We start from the raw sequence: 22,090 nt of genomic DNA, 5'->3' as shown, positions 1-22,090 counted from the left end.
TGTTTTGCACTCACTTATATTTATTCATAAACAAATTACATATAAAATTTTGTTTACTTAAATGAATCATTTTTCTATTTAACATTTTTTAATTTTAATATTTCATCCAGCCCATGAAAAAAGTTTTCTTTCTAATCTTTCAGTTTTGCCCGAGGGCAAAAACTGTTGGCCACACCTGGTTTAGTTATTAGATATAGGACCTCATAATCAAATCAGAGCTAAATAAGTAGTTGAATGAACCATAAATAAGTAGTCTCAATTAAAATAAACATTTTAGCGAATTATGAGAACTAGCTTTTTATAGCCTACCTTTCAAAAAATGAGATATGGTCAGAGCTATGTTTGGTTATAGGAATGCTAGTTTATTGAAATCAACATGAATGTATAGGAAAGAACTGATTTAAGATTCAGTTATTTCATGGAATTAGGTCAGGTTGATTTTACAAGCGTAAAGATTTTTTTCCAGCCAGGAATTTATAAATCATTTATTTCTTGCAAATAAAAAAGATAAAAGCATTTAAATAAAGCTTTTAAAATAAAAGCATGGTAAATATCTCCTTTTTTGTATTCAATCTCAAGGAAACTAGATTTAGGAACAAGTCACTTGATTTAATTGTGTTTGGTTGTTCACTGCCAGAGCTTTTCGCTTGACAAAATATGATGAAAAATAGTTATAATTGGCTTAGTTTCTGCCAAATTTTGGATAAGCCAAATTTATTATTTGTGGCTTAATTTCTTAAAAGAGGGCCATGTAGTACTACTTTGGTATCCACAAGAAATCCCATAAAGTGCTGGGAATTAAACAGTACTTTGGGCTTGTTCTTAAGACCTATTTAGTATTGTTCACTTGCATTTTACACCAGTGGCCTATGCTTTTAAAAAGTAGTTGTCCTTAAGCCCTGGCTGGTTGGCTCAGTGGTAGAGTGTCAGCCCAGCGTGCAGGAGTCTCGGGTTCAATTCCCGGCCAGGGCACACAGGAGAGGCACCCATCTGCTTCTCCACCCCTCCCCCTCTCCCTCCTCTCTGTCTCTCTCTTCCCCTCCTGCAGCCAAGGCTCCATTGGAGCAAAGTTGGCTCAGGCGCTGAGGATGGCTCCATGGCCTCTGCCTCAGGCACTAGAATGGCCCTGGTTGCAACAGAGCAATGCCCCAAATGGGCAGAGCATCGCCCCCTGGTGGGCATGCCGGGTGGATCCCGGTCAGGCGCATGCGGGAGTCTGTCTGACTGCCTCCCCGTTTCCAACTTCAGAAAAGAAAAAAAAATACAAAAAAAAAAAGTAGTTGCCCTTAGATGCCTGGGTGTTTCTAGATAGTACATCCTAAAGGTTTAGTTCCAATCTTACCCCTTTTCTGAAACTTTTCTTATCCATCCAACCCAAACCTCTGCCAAATTAGTCATCCCTAGTAATGTGTTATATACTTCTCTTATAGCTTTGATGATATTCTTTGATAATTATTTATTTTCCAGTCTATCTTCTGCTAAGATTCTCAAGGTTAAGGATTGTATTGTAACCTAACACTGAGAACAATGCATGGCATTAGAAGTACAGATTACATTTTGGTAAAAATCCTAATCCTTTGGTTGAATGGTTTGTTTTTGTTTTAGATTTTATTTATTGTGTGTGTGTGTGTGTGTGTGAGAGAGAGAGAGAGAGAGACAGAGAGAGAGAGAGAGAGAGAGAGAGAGAGAGAGAGAAGGGGAGGAGGAGTGGGAAGCATCAAGTCATAGTTGCTTCTCGTACGTGCCTTGATATAGGGCAAGCAAGGGGATTTCAAACTGGTGACCTCAGCATTCCAGATCAGCGCTTTATCCACCGCGCCACCACAGGTCAGGCTGGTTGAGTGTTTTAATTTCTCCCTTTGTTATTTATATTTTCTAAAAGATAGTTTCTCCTCTACTTTTAGGTTTATGGTAAGAAATATGTTTTGTAATCATAATTTTACATACACTGCGTTATTAGTCTCAAATTATTTTAGGAAAACGTTAGAACTGCCGAGAACTAAAGACAAAATCAGAGCCTGGATACTATAGGTTACCAGTTCTCCAGTTCTCAGACTTAAGCCCTAAAGGGCTTTTTTTTTTTTTTTTCCCTGAAGTTGGAAACGGGGAGGCAGTCAGACACACTCCCGCATGTGCCCGACTGACCGGGATCCACCTGGCATGCCCACCAGGGGACGATGCTCTGCCCATCTGGGGCATTGCTCTGTTGCATCCAGGGTCATTCTAGCGCCTGAGGCAAAGGCCATGGAGCCATCTTCAGCGCCTGGGCCAACTTTGCTCCAGTGGAGCCTTGGCTGCGGGAGGGGAAGAGAGAGACAGAGGAAGGAGAGGGGGAGGGGTGGAGAAGCAGATGGGTGCCTCTCCTGTGTGCCCTGGCTGGGAATCGAACCCGAGACTCCTGCACACCAGGCTGACGCTCTAGCACTGAGCCAACCGGCCAGGGCCCCTAAAGGTCTTTTTAAAACATGAATTCTTGTTTTAAAATCCAACCTCTAGAGTTTCTGATTCAGTAGTTCTGGGATAGGGGCCCTGAGAATTTGTATGTCTAATACATTCCTAAAACGGTGCTGATGTGGTTGGTCCAGGCACCACGCTTTGAGAACCACTGATGTTAGGTTATAGATTCTAACTAACCATCTGAAAGACTTCCAGTATATTGAAATATAATTTGTTCCTGATCTCCCCTCTTAGCTTTCTCTTTAAGGTCTTGGGGAAAAAAGTACTCCATAATTGCAAAGCTCAGTTGAGTTGTTGATGAGCAAACTTTAGTGTCCAAAGGCACTAAAAGGTTTTCTAAGGAAGATTGGTTGATCTCTTGGTGCCTCGTCATTTGTAATTATAACAATATATATGTGCACGCAGTAAGGACTTGTTGACTAGCTGATGAAACTAGGTTAGAGCTCTCACCTCTTGATTTTGAGGCTAGTAGTCTGACATCTGTATAGTGCTTCTTTCACTTTATGTACTGGTTTGACTGCAAATAAAATTAATGAAAAAGATATTTTAAGTTTAATTATTAAGCATTATAGTGTTTATATAGTATCTAATTAGCCATATTTCCCCTTCTGTTATTTAGCCATATTGATTACCCATAAATTGTTTTTAAGATCCTAAGTTATGGCTGGTACTGTTAATGAAAGAGTTTCTTTCTTCTTTATTCAGTACATGTCCAGGCTAAGTTCTGGAGTTACAGTGATGCAGATTATTGTAAATAGTATATGTAATTTTCTGGCTGAGGATATTTTTCCTTTTATATTGAATCAAAGTGACATTGGTTAGTAAAATTATATAGGTTTCAGATGTACAATTCTATAATCCATCCCCTGTGTATTGCACTGTGTGTCCACCACCCCAGGTCAGGTCTCCTTCCATCCCCATTTATCCCGTTATACCCTCTGTTACCTCCCCCCATTGCCCATGGCTGAGGATATTTTGTGTTCTAGTTATTTTTAATTAATAATTTATGAATGTTATAAATAAAATTATTCAGAAACATCAAAACTGGATATTATGGCCCTGGCTGGTTGGCTCAGTGGTAGAGTGTCGGCCTGGCGTGCAAAAGTCCTGGGTTCGATTCCCAGCCAGCGCACACAGGAGAAGCGCCCATCTGCTTCTCCACCCCTCCCCCTCTCCTTCCTCTCTGTCTCTCTCTTCCCCTCCCGCAGCAAGGCTCCATTGGAGCAAGGATGGCCCGGGCGCTGGGGATGGCTCCTTGGCCTCTGCCCCAGGCGCTGGAGTGTCTCTGGTCGCAACAGAGCGACGCCCCGGAGGGGCAGAGCATCGCCCCCTGGTGGGCAGAGCATCGCCCCCTGGTGGGCGTGCCGGGTGGATCCCGGTCGGGCGCATGCGGGAGTCTGTCTGACTGTCTCTCCCCATTTCCAGCTTCAGAAAAATACAAAAAAAAACAAACAAAAAAAACCCCTGGATATTATGAAAAAAACACATGACTGTTATTTATAGTCACAAGGTAAATAACCACTACCTAAGTAGACACATCATAGTCAAACTCTGACCTTGATTGTGGTGCGCTTTTATTAATTTATTTATTTATTGATTGATTGATTGATTGTATTTTTCCGAAGTTAGAAATGAGGAGGCAGTCAGACAGACTCTCACATGTGCCCGACCGGGATCTATGTAGCATGCCCACCAGGGGGCGATGCTCTGCCCATCTGGGCCGATGCTCCACTGCCATCAGAGCCATTCTAGCACCTGAGGGGGAGGCCATGAAGCCGTCCTCAGCACCCAGGCCAACTTTGCTCCAGTGGCACCTCAGCTGCGGGAGGGGAAGAGAGAAATAGAGAGGAAGGAAAGAGGGAAAGGTAGAGAAGCAGATGGGCACTTCTCCTGTGTGCCCTGGCCAGGAATCGAACCCAGGACTTCCACATACCAGGCGGACACTCTACTGCTGAGTCAACCAGCCAGGGCCTGTGGTGTGCTTTAAAAGAAATTCATAATCAAGTGAAAACAATAATTGTATCTTTGTACTATTATATAATTTTAGAGGAAAAAAAATTTAATTAAGGCTTACTGGATAGCTACTATATATTGTACATTTTTTCCAAATCTGTAAGGGAAAGTATCTTTAATAGCCTCTGCCATTTATGAATTATAATTTGGTCAGGTTGAGAACATGAACCATACATATGTGAAACCACAGTGCAAACAATTAAAAATCAAATTATCAGCTAGAACAGGTAATTTATTTTAAATTGGATAAATCAGCATCTATGAAGGAAAAGAATGATCAAAGTGAAGTTGGATTAATGAGGTCATCATTTATATACACAGTTAATAGCATGAGGGCAAACTAGTTGAAATTTAGCTAGACTAGGAAAGTTTAGATTAAGCCATTACGTTTTGCAACTTGTTAGCTATTGGATTGTCCTGTATCCCTTAAAGGTAGTCTTGCTACTGTCCTCTAAAACTTTTTCTAAGAAGATTCAATAAATGAATAACCAAGGACAATCTCTCCACCTCCCAGAAAAGTTTTTGGAAGCAAAATATTGAGCCAGGGAGTTTCCCTCATAGCTTTTTTATGGATAAATTAAAAATTGTGCTCTTAGATTTGTCAATGAGGTTTCTTAAGTAATTAAGAGAGAGAAAGGTTGGAAGGTTTCCTAGAAGTGGAACTACTGGGTAAATGGGTAAAATACATACATAATTTTACTAAAACAAAATTTTCTTATGCATGGTGGTTAATTAAGAATTAAAAAAGAGCCTGACCAGGCAATGGTGCAGTGGATAGAGCATTGGACTGAGATGCAGAGGACCCAGGTTCAAGACCCCGAGGTCGCCAGCCTGATTGCGGGCTCATCTGGTTGGAGCACAGTTCACCAGCTTGGAACCCAAGGTCACTGGCTTGAGCCAGGGTTTACTCGGTCTGCTGTAGTCCCCCGGTCAAGGCACATATGAGAAACCAATCAATGAAAACTAAAGTGCCGCAACGAAAAATTGATACTTCTCATCTCTCTTCGTTCCTGTCTGTCTGTCCCTGTCTATCCCTCTCTCTCACTCTCTCTCTGTCTCTGTTAAAAAAAAGAAAATAAAAAGAATTGAAAAGGACACAGAGTTACTTTTTCCCCATATATGAATAAATTATTTCAGTAGATATATAGTTGACCACATATTTGCTAGGGATACAACAGGAAGTTCTATAGAAACTTCATGAAACATGAAAGTAAATAAAGTAATTTTAGATTTTCATAAGTGCTGTGAAGGAAGTGAATGGGTTTATGTGAAAGAATAAACAAAGAACACTCACTTTAGATAGGGTGGTATAGAAGACCTCTCTGATGAGGTGGCAGTTGAGCTGAGACATAAAGGATAAAAATGGTTAACCCTGTCACTTATTAACTTTCCAACTATATTACTAGTCAGTATAAAAGCTTTCATGCACCCTGACCAGGTGATGGCTCAATGAATAAAGCATCGACCTGGGATGCTGAGGACCCAGGTTCGGAACCCCGAGGTCACTGGTCTTGAATGCAGACTCACCAACTTGAGTGTGGGGTCACCAGCTTGAGCTTGGGATCATAGACATGACCTCATGGTCACTGGCTTGAAACCCAAGGTCATTGGCTTGAGCAAGGGGAACTGGTTGGGCTGGAGCCTCCCCCAACCTCCATCAAGGCACATATGAGAAAGCAATCAATGAACAACTAAAGTGCTACAACTATGAGTTGATGCTTCTCATCTCTCTCTTTTCCTGTCTGTCCTTGTCTGTCTGCTTGTCTCTCACTTAAAAAAATAAAATAAAAAGATTTTCATGCATTGCCTTATTTAATCTCACAAGACCCTGCAAAGTCCATTTTATAATTCCCATTTTATAGACGAGAAAACTAATACTCAGAAAGTAAATTACTTGCTCAAGATCTTGAAACTTGGAAATGAGGAGCTGGGATTTGAACTCAATTTGTCTAATTCCAAAGCCAGAGGAGATAGACCCTTTGTACTGTATAACATTGCCTGTCTTCACTGGAAAAAAAGCAGAGAATACTGAGTTAATGGAATAAATGTTTTAGACTTGTTTTCACCTGGACAAAACACAGTGTTTTGTTCTTTCTTTTAAAGCTGATCATATTTATTACTGAATGAGTATAAATTTAGACTCAATATGCTTATTTTATTTGGGAATATTTGTTAGAAAAAAAAATAGGGAAACATACCTTCTTGTCCAAGTTAAACAAAATAATTTCAGTATCTGTTTTTATTGTTTCAATTTAATGATGGTTCTGTGTTTAAAATACTGTAGCAAAAATATCCCCCACATATTTCTAACCTATTAAAATGATGCACCTTCTAAGTATCTTATTTTCTTTCACAATATTTATTTCACAAATATTTGTTAAAATCTAGATGCAAGGTATTTACAAGTGTATGTTTAAATAAACTTTACTAAATAAAATAACTGAAACATTGTTCAAGGTTTAGTAAATAGCCATACAATTAATTTTAGGGGGAATTTTTTTTGTACCAGCACATACTGAGCACCTAAGTATATTTTTTTCTTTTTCTTTTTTTAAATTTTATTTATTGATTTGAGGAGGGGGAAGCAGGAAGCATCAACTCGCAGTAGTTGCTTCTTGTACATGCCTTGACCAGGCAAGCCCAGGGTTTCAAACCTGGGACCTCAGCATTCCAGGTGGACACTCTATCTACTTGACCACCACAGCTCAGGCACTTAAGTGTACTATCTTAAGTCTCACAATAATCTAGTCAGGTGGATACTAATTTCCTTTTTACAGATGAAGGGACTGGGGCACAGAGGCTGCATAATTTATTTAGGATCAGCATCTAATAAATAGATTCAGACCTCCAGTTCAAATCCTATCATAAGTATTGAAAAGATTATATAAAACAACAAGAAAGTAGGGAAATATTATTATATTCTTTTTTTTTTTTTTTTTTTTTTTACAGAGACAGAGAGAGAGTCAGAGTGAGGGATAGACAGGGACAGACAGACAGGAATGGAAAGCGATGAGAAGCATCAATCATTAGTTTTTGGGTTTTTTTTTGTTTTGTTTTTTTGTTTTTTTTTAAGAATGAAGTTGAATTTTTTTTTAATTCATTTTTAGAGAGGAGAGAGAGAGGGAGAGAGGGAGAGAGAGAGACAGAGAGAGAGAGAGAGAGAAGGGGGGAGGAGCTGGAAGCATCAACTCCCATATGTGCCTTGACCAGGCAAGCCCAGGGTTTTGAACCCGCGACCTCAGCATTTCCAGGTCGACGCTTTATCCACTGCGCCACCACAGGTCAGGCCAATCATTAGTTTGTCATTGCGCATTACGACACCTTAGTTGTTCATTGATTGCTTTCTCATATGTGCCTTGATCGTGGGCCTTCAGCAGACCGAATAATCCCTTGCTCAAGCCAGTGACCTTGGGCCCAAGTTGGTGAGCTTTTTTTTTCTTCTCTCAAGCCAGATGAGCCCGTGCTCAAACTGGCAACCTCGGCGTCTCGAACCTGGGTCTTCCGTATCCCAGTCTGATGCTCTATCCACTGCGCCACCGCCTGGTCAGGCTATTATATTCTTGTTGGTGAGTTAAATCCATACTATTGTCCAATGAATCGTGCATGAAGATTCATAGACATTTTCTTTGGTGTCTTAAACTAGAATCAGCTGCAGTTAAAACCGAGATTCTTTTTTTTTTTTTTTTTTTAAGATTCTTATTTATTCATTTTAGAGAGAGAAGAGAGGAAGGAAGAGAGAGAGAGAGAAAGAGAAAAAAAAGGTGGAGAGGAGCAGGAAGCATCAACTCCATATGTGCCTTGACCGGGCAAGCCCAGGGTTTTGAACTAGCGACCGCAGTGTTCCAGGTTGATGCTTTTTCCACTGTACCTGCCACCACAGGTCAGGCTAAAACCCAGATTCTAATTTTACAAAAAAAGCAGACTCTAACAATATTAAAATAAAATTATATTCTCTGGCAAAAAGAAAAATTCTTTCGTAACTATGAGAACACTTGTGTATGAAGACAGCATCTTAAATCTCTGTGCGAGTCATATACAAAGTGTTATTGCGGGGAAGAGATAGTGGCGTGAGTAATACCTGCTCACAGCCCAAGACCTCAGTGTTTGTTGGATTTTGCAATTTCGTGAGCAAGATTTGTATGTTTTTTAAAGTTCTATATTTCTGTGTGTTTCACTTGATGTCAAATCTGTATTCTTAGATTGTAGGGTTCCATTAAAAGAAATAATAATTTCAGTCCCTCCTCCCTCCACTCCCCCCCACACACTCATTTTGTATAATATGGTAATGATATCACCGTAGCAGTAATTACGGGTCATCTTCATTTCTTTCATCTCTGCCTGTTCTGATGGCTTCATTCCTTTGACGGAAAAGATTTGGCTCTGGGTGCTATGATTATTTTGTTAAGCGTTATTCGAATAGACAGGAGTGAGAGAAATTAATCAATCCAAATGCAATTAGCATCATGTTTAACCCAGTGATGGACATCTCAAGGTGAAACAGCCAGGGGAGTTTCAGACATTATTATTCAATCCAGTGGTTCTTATCTAAATTATAATCAAGAGAGGTTTTTATTGGCTTCTCAGTGTGAAGATGTAACTCTTTGCCTTCCCTGGGGGTCAAGAAGACTGGGCCTTCCTCTTCCATAGACTTTAGCTACTGCCAACACCGTGAGGTGGGGATGGTCTAAGCAGGAAAATTCTTAATATGCAAGTCATTTAAAATTATCTAAGCTGTGAACTTGGTCTGATTTTTCTGAGAATGGAATCTAGCGTATGGATAAAATATCTAATTTGGGGCAAAATGGTTTTTGTAATGATCAAATCTCTATGACTAATTGTTGTTCTATCTTAACCTTACATGATAGATTATTATTGCTGTTCTCACTTTATGGATGAGGAAATTAAGACTGTGAAGCTACTAGCCTTTGGTCATAATAAAGTGTCTCACCACGATGTATTACTATGTAAAGGCCCTGAAGCATGAATGTTCTACACAAATTTATGAGTATTTAATAAAAGTTCTCGCCCCAAGAGTATTAATCCATTGCTTTGATCTCATTGCCTTTCAGTCAGTTGTGTTTACCCTTGAAAAGGGAACCAAGTGAAACTGAGTAGGCCTGTGAGGCCCTCTGAAAAGACAACAAAATACAAATAAGAAATTGTTAGTTCTCTTGTCCAGAACACATCTTTGGGGTTTGTTGTTTTTGTTTTTTAGTAGAGAGAAGGATGATAAAAAGGACTGAATATTTGAAATCTAGTCTTGTTTTGCTCTTAAAAGAAGGCAGGGCAAGGAGAGTGGATGGAGAAACACAGGCTTCACCTGAATACCCCATTTTTCAAATGCCTGACAATTAAGATCCTTCTACTTCTGCTTTCAATCTTCAGGCATCATGGCTGACACTCCCCATATTTTATGTTCCCGCTTGATGTTTTATATTCTGAGAATAAATCTGTTGGCTAGATATTTCTGTCCTTTTTTTTTTTTTCTGTGTGAAAAGCCATTAAAATTATTTTCCATATTGAAACTGTCCAAGTTTGTTTACCTGTACGTTGAGTCCTGGCTTTTCTTTTTTATATTACTTCTTGGATAAAACATTCTTTGGTAATGGACCTTACTGTGAATGGAAGAAAAAACTGTTTGATATAAAATTATCTTGCCCTGGCCAGGTTGGATAGCTCGGTTAGATAGAACCAAGGTTGTAGGTTTGATCCCCGGTCAGGGCACATACAGGCAGACGTCACCCGGTGGGTGCATGAATAAGTGTAACAGCAAGTCAGTGTTTTTGCTCTCTCTCTCTCTCTTTCCTCTCTCTCTAAAATCAACAGATAAATTTCTTTTAAAATTATCTTTCTCTGAATTCACTTTTCTTAGCCATTCCACTATTTTGGAAGAAAGAGTTCTGTTAGACAAGATACCCAATATAAAGGGAATCTGGAAAGTGTGCCCCAAAAAGGCTGTTTTGAGAATTCTTGAGGACGAAGATTTTGATAGTCTATGACAGTTTAGTCACAGGTATAGCATCCCAACTCTTCTTTTCTCAGATATTTCAGTCTTCTTTTTGAAATGCTTATGTCTGAAGAACTTTAGGCAAAAGCCTAGAGGCTATTCTGCTTACCTTCAAATGCTATTTTATTTACTTTAGAGAAAAGTGAGATTTTTTTACCAAAGACTGTCACGTGTTTGTCAGTAGACTTTATTACAATTACACCACCTTCTGAGGGCCACCAAACCTGAAAGAGACCCCTCCTCATCCAGTGACAGCACGCTCAGTTCACAGCATCTTCTGCTCTTGACAATGACACCAGCGCCAGCTGCCCTCATAGTAGAGGCATTAAAAAGTGCTTAGTCCTTGACTTGAATTATCGATCGCTGAGTAGTACGTTTTGTGCAGAGGTCGGAACTGGAGCGCGTGAAGAAGCTCCGTCTGGCAGGCTGCCCTGGACGGCTTGCTGTTCTCTGGCTCTGCGCCAGAGCTTCGGCAAAACTTCACCTTCCTGTGAGAGAGAAATCAGCATTATAAATCACTTTGGTTCCCTTTTGTTCTCCAATCCACCAAAATACCTGTGAAGAGCTAGCCCCCTCTTAAAGGCCACTTCCAAATTATTTTAATCTTCCCTAATATCTGGTACACAGTAGGCACTCTGTGTGATACTAACTTAACTATTTATCCACCCCTTCATGCTTTTCTTCTGCACAACACTAGGAGATCCCTGTGTTACAGTTACTAGAATTCATTCAAGGTTTCAAGGACCAAAAAGTAACTTTTAAAGAGTCAAAACCATGATCATAACAAATGGCATCATTTCTACAATGTATCTTCTATGAAGCTATTTAAATGAGCAGCTTTTTTAAATTAATTTTTATTTATTTATTCATTTTTAGAGAGGAGAGAGAGACAGAGAGAGAGAGAGAGAGAGAGAGAGAGAGAGGAGAGAGACAGAGAGAGAAGGGGGAGGAGCTGGAAGCTTCAACTCCCATATGTGCCTTGACCAGGCAAGCCCAGGGTTTCGAACTGGCAACCTCAGCATTTCCAGGTCGACGCTTTATCCACTGTGCCACCACAGGTCAGGCCTAAATGAACAGCTTTTTAACAGACTGATTTATATTAAACTAACTAGGATGTTGGGTTTCTTTTTGCTGGAAGCAGCTGCTGTAGTTAAGGAAGGCAGCGGCCTCGAGCTAGTCCCCAGTGTTACTCCAGCAGGCTTGCTCCTCCAGAGTGTATGTGTGACACAGGCGCAAGTCACTCAGGTTTCCATTTGTTTTGCATTTGAGTTTTGTTTTTTTTTAAGTAAATAGTTCAGTCTGACCGGTGGTGACACAGTGGATAGAATATCAACCCGGGACTTATGAGGACCCTGGTTCAAAACCCTAAGGTCTCTAGCTTAAGTGCAGACATGCCAACTTGAGTGCAGGGTTGCTGGTGTGAGCAAGGGGTCATCAATATGATCGCAAGGGATCACTGGCTTGGCTTGAGGTGCGCCCCGACCCTGTCAAAGCACATGGGAGAAGCAAACGATGAACAACTAAAAATGACGCAACTATGAGTTGATGCTTCTTACTCTCTCTCCTTCCTCTCTCCTTGTCTCTCTCTAAAAATAAATAAACAATGGTGCTGCTTTGTGCTCATTTAGTGAGGACCTGGTATGTCTGGTGAAGCAGCAGCTGAGGAGACCCCAGTGCTCACCATGGCCAATGAAAACCCCAGGGAAGGAGTCAGGACTAAGAACAATGGTCATATCATATTAATTTGAAGATGGTGGGGCAGGATAGTTCTGTGGTGTGGTTTAAGATGAAGAGCATGTTCTACTTATGCCCTGGGCAGATAGCTCAGTTGTTTGGAGCATCATCTTGAAGCGCAGAGGTTGCCGGTTCAATCCCCAGTCAGGGCACATACAGAAACAGATGTTCCTGTCTCTCTCCTGTTCTCTCCCTCCCTCTCTCTAATACCAATTAAATAAATAAATTAAATAAATAAATAAATAAAGCGCGTTCCACTTAGTAAACTAATGAAGGCCTATTGTGATCGTCAAGGTTTATCAGTGAGGTAGGTCAGATTTCAATTTGATGGACAGCCAATCGAACCAGTGAGACAGACACACCCACACAGTTGAAAGTAGCATTTGATGGCGGTCAGTGTGTTCCAGCAGCAGACAGGTGTCTACTGCAAAGGGAAACCTGCTGCTTCCTGCAGAACCCTGCGCCTCCAGACCAAGAAGACATGGTCGGTTAGAAAACCACAATTTGGTTCCAGCACAACCTGACTACTGTAGTATAGATTTCTCTCTTCTTTCGTTTCCCTCTTTATTTTACATAAAGTAACTGGTATGTCTGCCTAAGCATATTGCTTTTTTTATTTTTAACTAGCTTATGGTACGTTTTGAGCCACATCAAATTGATGTGGGATGGGGAAAATGGTGGTTCTGTGAAAGCACCCCCTTTCTCCGGTAGCGGCATGCTCATTCAGCTCTTACTTTTCATATGCCAGGAAGTATTTTGCTTTTGCTGTTTAATAAAAAAAAATAAGAAAAATTCCTTGCTAACCTTGTTCAACTGGAGAATTTTTAATTTTTATTTTTTTTATTATTATTATTTTTTGTGACAGGGACAGAGAGAGGGACAGATAGGAAGGGAGAGAGATAAGAAGCATCAATTCTTCTTCATTGCAGCTCCTTAATTGTTCATTGATTGCTTTCTCATATGTGCCTTGACCAGGGGGCTACAGCAGAGTGAATGACCCCTTGCTCAAAACAATGACCTTTGGCTCAAGCTAGTGACCCTGACATCATGTCTACGATCCTGCGCTCAAGCTGTTGAGCCCGCGCTCAAGCCGGTGTCCTCAATGTTTCGAATGTGGGTCCTCTGCGTCGCAGGCTGACACTCTGTCCACTGCGCCACCACCTGGTCAGGCTCAACTGGAGAATTTTTTAATGTTTTTTATTTATCATGTGAAACCAAAGACAATCCTATAACTTTTATATATAGCTATGACATGTAGGACAATATGTCTTTATGTAGGGATAAATTACTGTAAAAGAAATGAACCCTAGGTAATTTTCCCAAGTATTCTTGTTGCTTAAATAAACTTCTTGTTTGCCTGGCCTCTGATGGTACAGTGGGTAGAGCCTCGACCTGGAACACTGAGGTTACCAGTTCAAAACCCTGGGCTTGCCTGGTCAAGTCTCATATAACCATCAAGTAATGAACAACTGAAGTGAAGCAACACTGAGTTGATACTTCTTCCTCCTCCCCAACCCTGTAAAATCAATAAATAAAATCTTTAATTAAATCAATTTCTTGTTTGAAATGAAAGAGATGATTATGCATTAGCTAACATTTACCAAATGCCTATGTGACCTTTGTATTAATTCCGTATTGAACAGATGAGGAAACTGAAGCTTAAAAAGATGGCTTCGCATGGTGCAGTGTACAGATGATATACTGTGGAATCACGTACCTTAAATCTATGTAATTTTATTAACCAGTGTCACCCCAGTAATTCAATTTTTAAAATCAGAATGAGACACTGCATAAAAAAGGAAAGAAAGACAACTCGGAGCCTTGCCTTCATGGTAGTTAAGTGTAGGAGCTGGGTTCAAATCCAAGCCTGTCTAATACTAAAAGCCCTGCTCTCTCCACTGTCTCCTTTGTCTCCTGGCCACTCATATTGGAGTCTCCCAAAGATAAACTGTTGTTGCTTTTTGGGATGTGCGGGAATCAGTGGAAAGGACTTAACTCTTCTCCATCTTGCTAATGTTTTTCATTATATTGAGGCACAGAAATATTTAAAGTAGTTTGTATTGGGATTGAAAACCAAACATTATGAGTTTCTTCCATTTTATTAAAAGTTACTTAATCTTTACATTGTTCCCTACATTAAAGTCAAGCAGAATTTTATCGGGCAATTGCCTCAAAGTTATAATCTAGAAAATCTTTCCGTAATGAAACCCATATGTCATGGGCGAAAGGTGCAAAGCCCTGGCAGAGAGGGCTGGTCTCGTGAGAGACTCTGCACCCAATCTCGTTAACCAGGGTCCTCTGGTAATCCCTCATCCCCTTGCCGGTGAGAAATCAATCTGTATCACTGAATCTTTTTCAACCAGCCACCAGGAAATTTACTGCAGAGAAGGCAGTTTGGGGATAGTCATTGTGGAAAGGGAGCCAGAGGCAAGGCTAAATGTAGGATGGAGGAATTGGAGAGTCTAAGGAAGACGTTATATTAAACTACACACCATCTTCACAGCAAGCAGGATTAGACCTCCCTTCAGCCTTGACCTCTCTAAGTATGCCCAGGTATTTACAGCTGCCATGAACCTGACAGTCCTAGGGAAACCACGAAGGGGGTAATAGAAACAGCATAAACATGGAAGTTGATTGTAGTTTATCTATATATTTGCTGCCTTTAAATGTGTACAAGTGGTCCTATCTCCCACACTCTGCAGCAATTCCCATGTCCCCTCCATGGTGACAGTCTGTTGGGGCTTTCTCAGTTTACAGTCCTGCACTGCACAGGCCTGTAAATCATGGCCACATGGAGGTCATGCTTCGCTCCTGCACAGCATACACTGTGGTGCCTGATGACCTGTGGACCCCTAGTTATTAGAGTGTGGTGGCAGTGTTGTCTTCCTGTTGAACCTCTAATCCTAGAGAATTAATCCAGAATTAGAAAATAGTTAAGAAATTGTATTGATTCTAGATAAAACTCTCTCTAGCCATTTTACTGTTTCTAGGATTGTCTTCAAGCACATTGTAGGGAAAAAAAAGGAGAAAAGGAAGAAACTGGAAGTGCCAAACTGAAGAATGTGTGACCTCACCCCGGCCATTAATTCAGGAAGTACAGCAAGCTGTAACTACTGGGAAGAAGGGATGGACCTAGTCAGGGGGAAATAGAAACACCTTCCTCTCTTCTGTAAGCAAACCGTAGACATCTCTAAAGGTTTTTCCCCGGATGGATTTGAAATCCTTGGTGGGAACTTTTTAGTAAAGTGCGTTTACATATAAAACCCTACTGTATGGCCAGGGGTGTGTGTGCATGCATGCATGTATGCACGCACGTGTGTGTGTGAGAGTGTGTATTGAAGTATACAAAAATAGTAGCAGAAGGCTGTCTCCATACTCCTAATGGGATTTTGTAGCAGCATGTGCGAGTTTGTTTCAGAAGTCAAAACTGAACAGATGTTGGTATAAATTACCTCTGTGTCTGATGTCTTGCAAATTAAAAGCGCGGTTGGCATCACTAAACAATTTCACTAGGTTTGGGGGGGTGCGGTTAGCAGGCAGTGATTACTATATCAGGTTGGTAAGAATCTTCACACTGCAGGAGAGCAAGGATAAAGAAATGAGGAATAAAATAAGGGGTATGTGAATTAATCAGCGATGTTAACATCTCTGATGACAACGGAGCAGGAGGGCACATGCTCTGGAGCAGCCCCTGACCCACAGCAATTTCTCTGTGCACGAAAAGGGGTTGGTGCTGAGGGTGTGATTTATAGGGCACAGCCCTCTTTTAGGGAGCAACTATGTCACAAATTCGTATATCTCCTATATAGGACTGGCGAATAGGAAAACTTTCTCCCCTCCCATGTAGAAGATGATGTCTTTTGAATTACTTCTACTTTTACAGTGGTTTCCTGCAGTTCTGTGTACTTAGATTAGGTTGAAGGGGGAGGAATGATTGAGTGGAAAAGGGGTTGTTAAAAAGGATTGGTTAAATTCAAGGAGAGCTTGCCACTGAGAGACTTTGGAATATCCATTTATTTTTCCTTTTAAGTCCTTTTGGTCCCTTGAATAGACTGAGTCTTTTAAAATCTTAAGTCTTAAAATCTTGGATTATTCTTCCATTTGGGGGAAAAATAATAAAAAATTGGGAAATCTAAAGGGCTGCAGGCAGCAACAATTAGTAAGATCAGTAGAGTGGTCCTGGGCCAGGATTTCTGGAACAAGGCTCTGTTCTTTCCAGCAGAGTTTTGTGTTACCCATGCCTGGTTTCTAGAGCACCTGCTTCTAGCCAGGTTGTGCTTAGGGTCCTTTCTAAGCACTGGCAAGTAGGCAGAAAATTTATTCAGCAGAAATAAGTGATGAGACCCACTCAGGCCAAAAGTGCAAGTCAACATCTATAGGATTAGTTTGAAGGAAAGGATTCCAAGCAATGGGATTGTTGAGATTCCTAGACTCCCTTATCACGGTTAATTCATTTATTCACTCAGGAAATACTGAGTACAAGAGAAGCAGCAGGCCACTTACCCTCCTGAAAGATCTGTGTTCATGATACCACTGTACCGAGCGTGTTCATTGCTGAATCTCCAAAAGGTCAGGGCAGGTGGCGTTAATACTCACAGTTGAAGAAACTGAGGCTCATACACAGCTCATGGTGTCACCCACCTGTAAAATGCTACAATTGGGACTTAAACTGAGTTCCAATCATGTGTGCTCCAAAAGAGATCATGCTGCCTCCCATGGGCAAGAAAAAAATTTTTTAATGTATTTATCAGTTACAGTTTACATTCAGCATTGTTCTGTATTAGTTGCAGGTGTACAGCAAAATGGTTAGAAAATCATGTACTTTACAGAGTGGCCTCCCACTGCGTCAGGTACCCACCTATCTGGATTTCCTCCAGGGTAGTTAGTCCTTGTCTGCCTGTTCCTCCCCAGTCTCTCCATTAATCTGGCAGTGTTTCCATCAAAGGAAATTATTTTTCTTGCTAAAAAAGCAAGGTAAATTTAAAAAGAACCCCACAATATAGAGATTGTTGCACCAAGGGTCACTAACAAGTCTGGGGGGGGGTGTTTGAGAGAGAGAGAGAGAGAGAGAGGAGGGAGAGAGATGAGAAGTATCAGCTCATAGTTGTGGCATTTTAGTTGTTTATTGATTGCTTCTCATACATGCCTTGACCAGGGGGCTCAAGCCAGCGAGCCTGTGCTCAAGCCAATTGACCTCAGGGTTTTGAACCTGGGACCTCAGTGTCTGAGGTCAACAATCTATCCACTGCACTACCACCGGTCAGTCTAACAAATCTTATTATTTGTCTATGGAAGGGAAGAAACTCACTTTGTTGTGATTCTCTTTTGTATATCATCATTCATCCAGCCAACATGTATTCAACAGATGCTAGATCTAGCACTATGCTAGGTGCTGTTGATGTAAGAATAATGAAACAATCTCTGCCCTCTGTTTTTACACTTCAGTAGAGGAAAACAAGTATATAAACAAGTAATTGCAAACCTGATGGGAGCTTTGCATCTGTAGGGTTTGGTATAAATCCACCAAGGAAGGGATGATCACTTCGATCTGAGACAGGGTGAGGTAGGCATGTGGAGCTAGACCGTGCACTGAGACTTCCTTCCCTAGTTAACAGGATTTCCTTTCTCATTGTTGGAGCTCAGGAACTTGTGAAAGATAGGGAAAGCATATAGACTGCATTTACCAAAAGTCTTCCTGCAGTTGCAGAGTTTGTATTATTTCTTCATTGTACAAATTAACCAGGAACTGTTATATTTAGGTCAGGGGTGGGGAGTGGAAGCCCATTCCTCGGGCACCATTTGCTCTGGACTTGGGAAAAACAGCATGGAGGCCAGGGCAAAGGTCCCCCTCATCCCGCAGGAGCCTCACTAGCCACCTTACTCCTTTGGCCAAGATGGAGACATGTCCTTTGGAGGCCATGGACCACATCCTGCTGTGTGTCCACTGCATGATTCCAGAGCCTTCTGGCCTCCAGGGCAAGCCATCGGAAACTTCCATTTTAGAGATCTGAAAAGATAGTCATGTGGGGGTGAGGATGAAGGGGGTTTTAGGCTACATATGATTTTTGAGAATTTGCTTGACAGAGCTAAAACGAGGGGCTCCTGGGGTGACCCTCATAATGGGAAATGTTTTACTTTCATTTCGGAGCCTCATATGTAGGAAAGTAGCTGTATAAACTCTTGTAACTACAGCATTCAAAGATTGATAGTGCTGAAAGTCAGAGAAAGACACATAAACCTTGCCTGGCTATATTAAATATCTAAGGACTGACAATGCCAAGAGAGAGAAGACCAAAGCTCTATAAACCCTGCTTTATGACTCCGTCCACAGATGAACCGCACGGAGGGACTATAAACGCCGGTATATTATGGTTTCCAGGGACTACCACTGCGGATGGCGTAAATGATCTCTAATTTTGATTTGAGATTATAAATATCCAGAGACCAACAACCCAGAGAAGACTGTAATTTTGGTTGGATTTTAGCCTCCAAAAGCAAAGCCCCTGAGATAGTGAACATGAGTATTAGGTTACATCCTTGAGAGAGAGAGAGATAGGTTTTGGGGGAATTCCCTAGTGATTTTTTAAGGGTGGATGATAAAGTCTTCCCCAGCGGGCCTGTGGCTGAGCTGACGGCCATTGCCAACTTCAGAACAATTTTGTACAGTTTTAGTTGTCAGTAGTGGTTTTCTCCCTTTTTGGAGGTTTGTGATTTGCAGGAGTTCCCATTCTACGCCTCTCATAACAGATAGAATCTGTTATAGTTCCCTGTGTACAATGTAATTAATCTGCATTTTTAAATTAAATCTTCCTATGATTCTTTTTTCAGATTTTTGAGGTCTTCATTGAATTTTCATTTGCTTTGTGATTTCAGCCAGAGAGATGACACGGGGGAAATTCCTCAACATTCTGGAGAAACCCAAGAAGTAGCAGCAGCTTGTGGACAGGACGTCCCAGGGGCTGGAACTGTGCTCCCGTCCCAGTGCCGCTCTGACGACGCGCGCCTCACTGCTTCCTGGCGAGAGGCTGGAGGGTGCACCTCCAGGACTGGCCCTCTCCCCTGCTCCTGGTACTCTGCGCCTCTGAGGACATTCGGCAGCAAGAGGAGAATCTGTTCCACCCCAGGAGCAATGCAGTTATTCAATCCACTTCCAGGCTTTGACCATCTCCACCTCAGATGTCGGTAATACCAAAGGGATACCATTCTTAAAGGTCAAAGTCCTGCTTTCTCCTTTCTGGAAAAGATTTAGGAGCCCCAGGATCTTACAGTTGATTTGATTCAGTGATGGCAAAGTCCTTTATGACAGTGATTGGATGGGCTATCTTGAGTTGCACTTGATCTCTTAGGAAGTATTTATGATGCGAGGAGCCCAGAGATTGATTCGATTCTGGAGCAGACCATGCAGCTTGACCTGTGAACTCTCCAGTGGAAGCTAGGTTCCAAGAATCCCCAGCTGCAGAAACCAGAATCTTCTAGAAATAGATGCCTGCTTTTAAAATTTGACGCCTCTCATGATAGCCCCATCCCCTAATGCCTTCCATTCCCCACCCCCAGCCCCCACCGTCCAGTCTGACTCCCAGGAAGGGGACCCTGTGTGCCCATCTCTCCTGGGATTAGCTTGTGTAGTGACTGGCCCATGCCAAGTTGCATTGGATTCTAGACCACAAGACCAATTTAAAGGTGACAGAAAAAACTTTTGAATTCTAGTTAATCTGTTACAGATTCAATGCAAGACAGTTAGTGTGGCCTGAAAGTAGGAAAAGGGAATTGACTGTAGGAGTTCCCATTTGATTAAAAATCAGAAGCTCTGATTGACCTGAAAGGAATGTGTGTGTGGTGGAGTGGTGACAGTGTTCCCCCCACCCCGTCCCCTCCACAGCGCTTAGCAGCTATTTCACCCATGTGACAGAAACACACACATGAAAAGAAAAGATAATTTCCTGACTTAAATATAACTCTTATGGAGCTCTTTGCCAGTCATCTGTCTCTGTGTTACAGCCTGAAAATCTAGCCTGTGGGAAATGTTGATTATACATATTTTCAATGTTTTTGTCTTATAAGCTAGCTCCCAGTCTCCAATGGTTTGAAAAATGCATAGGATTTCTTAAACTTAATGAAAAGAACATCCATGTGCAGTAGTCTGATGGTGTTTGGATACAAGGAAAGTTGTGGTCAGGTGTTTGGCTCTGAGTATCTGCACCAGGATGCAGCACTATACAGTTTAATAACTGGTCCATTGACCGTGTTCTACATACCTTGTTTCCCATGCCAGAATTAATGTTGGATTTTTCTCTCTTTTCTGCCATTTGATCATTAATGCACTTTTACTTATTGGCAAGAAGGGAAAAATTGAACACAAGATGCAAAGGATGAGTATAAGAAGGAACGCATTCTACTTGGATGCTATATGGGAGGTTAGGCTGTAGAGGCTTTGATTTTAAGTTAAGCTAATTAATCACATTCCTTTATCTTAAATACGGTTGAAGAGTATGTTTATGCACAAAATAATTGTGCCATAATATCAAATCCGTCCTTTGTTCTGTTTTTGAGAATTGATACATCAAAAGGGGAAATTGAGAAATATAGGGAGTATATTGGGATATCTCCCCAAAACCAGCTCGTCGGTACCCAGAGCTATGTAGTTGGATTTTGGTCTGCTTTGGCCTCTTTCTTTTATTGTCATCTTATTCACCAGCACTTAATGTAAGTAGATGTTTTAGAATTGAGATATTTATTGGTTTTATATTTGTCATCCTCAGAAATGTTAATGATATGTTTTTATATTGATAATATAAATCTATGTACAATGTGTGCATGTATGTATTTTAGAGTATTAGAGGATTGTACTTTGTATATGATGTTGTCTGTGTCATCATAATAAATATGTCCCTTTTATAAGAGAGTGTGCTTTTCCTCAAAGGGCCAGGTTGCATACTTAAAGCAGAGACCTGATCAGAAAGCACAACTATAATGACAGATAATCTGCTCTTTTCCCCTTGTTGTCACAGTGGGTGGTGTCGGGCTTCATGGTCATCTACTACATCAGGGGTCGGGAACCTATGGCTCGCGAGCCAGATGTGGCTCATTTGATGGCTGCATCTGTCTCGCAGACATATCTTTAATAAAAATAATAATAACATTAAAAATATAAAACATTCTCGTGTATTACAATCCATTCATTTCCTACTGCTCATGTTCATGGTTGCGGGTGGCTGGAGCCAATCACAGCTGTCCTCCGGGACAACACCAAATTTTTATTGGATAATACATAATGTACACGGGTCGTTGTATGGCTCTCATGGAATTACACTTTAAAATATATGGCGTTCATGGCTCTCTCAGCCAAGAAGGTTCCCAATTCCTGTACTACATGGTCTCCTCACCTCCAGTCTGTCCTACTTGCCATCTGGCTCATTACTCTCCCACTCCCTAAAGCAGTATTGAAAGACCTTTGCTACCTCCGCATGTCTACTAACAAAGTCTGGGTCTCTCATCCTGACATCTTAAACTCTGCATGTAATCCTAATTAACCCTCTGTTTTGGTCTCCTTCCTCTCCAACATGAAATCTCTGTTCAGTTCATCTGAACCATCCCCAACTCCTCACTTGAGTGCCTTCACCCATGCCATTGAGTTCCTGGAAAGTCTCACATCCCTTTACACATGTCACACCTGTCCTTCCTATAAACCCCGGTGACCGAGCTGGAAACATCCTGCCTGGCACTCCTACATCCTTTATTTATTTATTTATTTATTTATTTATTTATTTATTTATTTATTTTCATTTTAGAGAGGAGGGGGAGAGACAGAGAAAGAGAGAGGAAAGACAAGAGAGAGAGAAGGGGGGAGGAGCTGGAAGCATCAACTCCCATATGTGCCTT

General features: G+C 41.2%; 1 protein-coding gene and 1 pseudogene across 1 annotated transcript in view; both read left to right on the top strand.

Moving 5' to 3' along the window:
* The window catches only part of LIN52 (lin-52 DREAM MuvB core complex component), a 123,824-nt gene extending 102,565 nt beyond the window's left edge, over positions 1–21,259 (top strand). The window contains exon 6 of the mRNA XM_066277735.1: positions 19,085–21,259. Coding sequence (XP_066133832.1) covers positions 19,085–19,140 — 56 coding nt within the window. The 3' untranslated portion in view covers positions 19,141–21,259. The remainder of the gene's footprint in view (positions 1–19,084) is intronic.
* On the top strand, positions 12,160–12,735 carry LOC136333833 (small ubiquitin-related modifier 3 pseudogene; annotated as a pseudogene).
* Positions 21,260–22,090: the final 831 nt, after the last annotated feature.

The sequence above is a fragment of the Saccopteryx bilineata genome, chromosome 4, assembly GCF_036850765.1.
Source record: "Saccopteryx bilineata isolate mSacBil1 chromosome 4, mSacBil1_pri_phased_curated, whole genome shotgun sequence".
NCBI classification, from domain to species: domain Eukaryota; kingdom Metazoa; phylum Chordata; class Mammalia; order Chiroptera; family Emballonuridae; genus Saccopteryx; species Saccopteryx bilineata.
The sequence above is the reverse complement of the archived record's forward strand: the minus strand, read 5'-3'. Positions and strand labels throughout refer to the sequence as shown.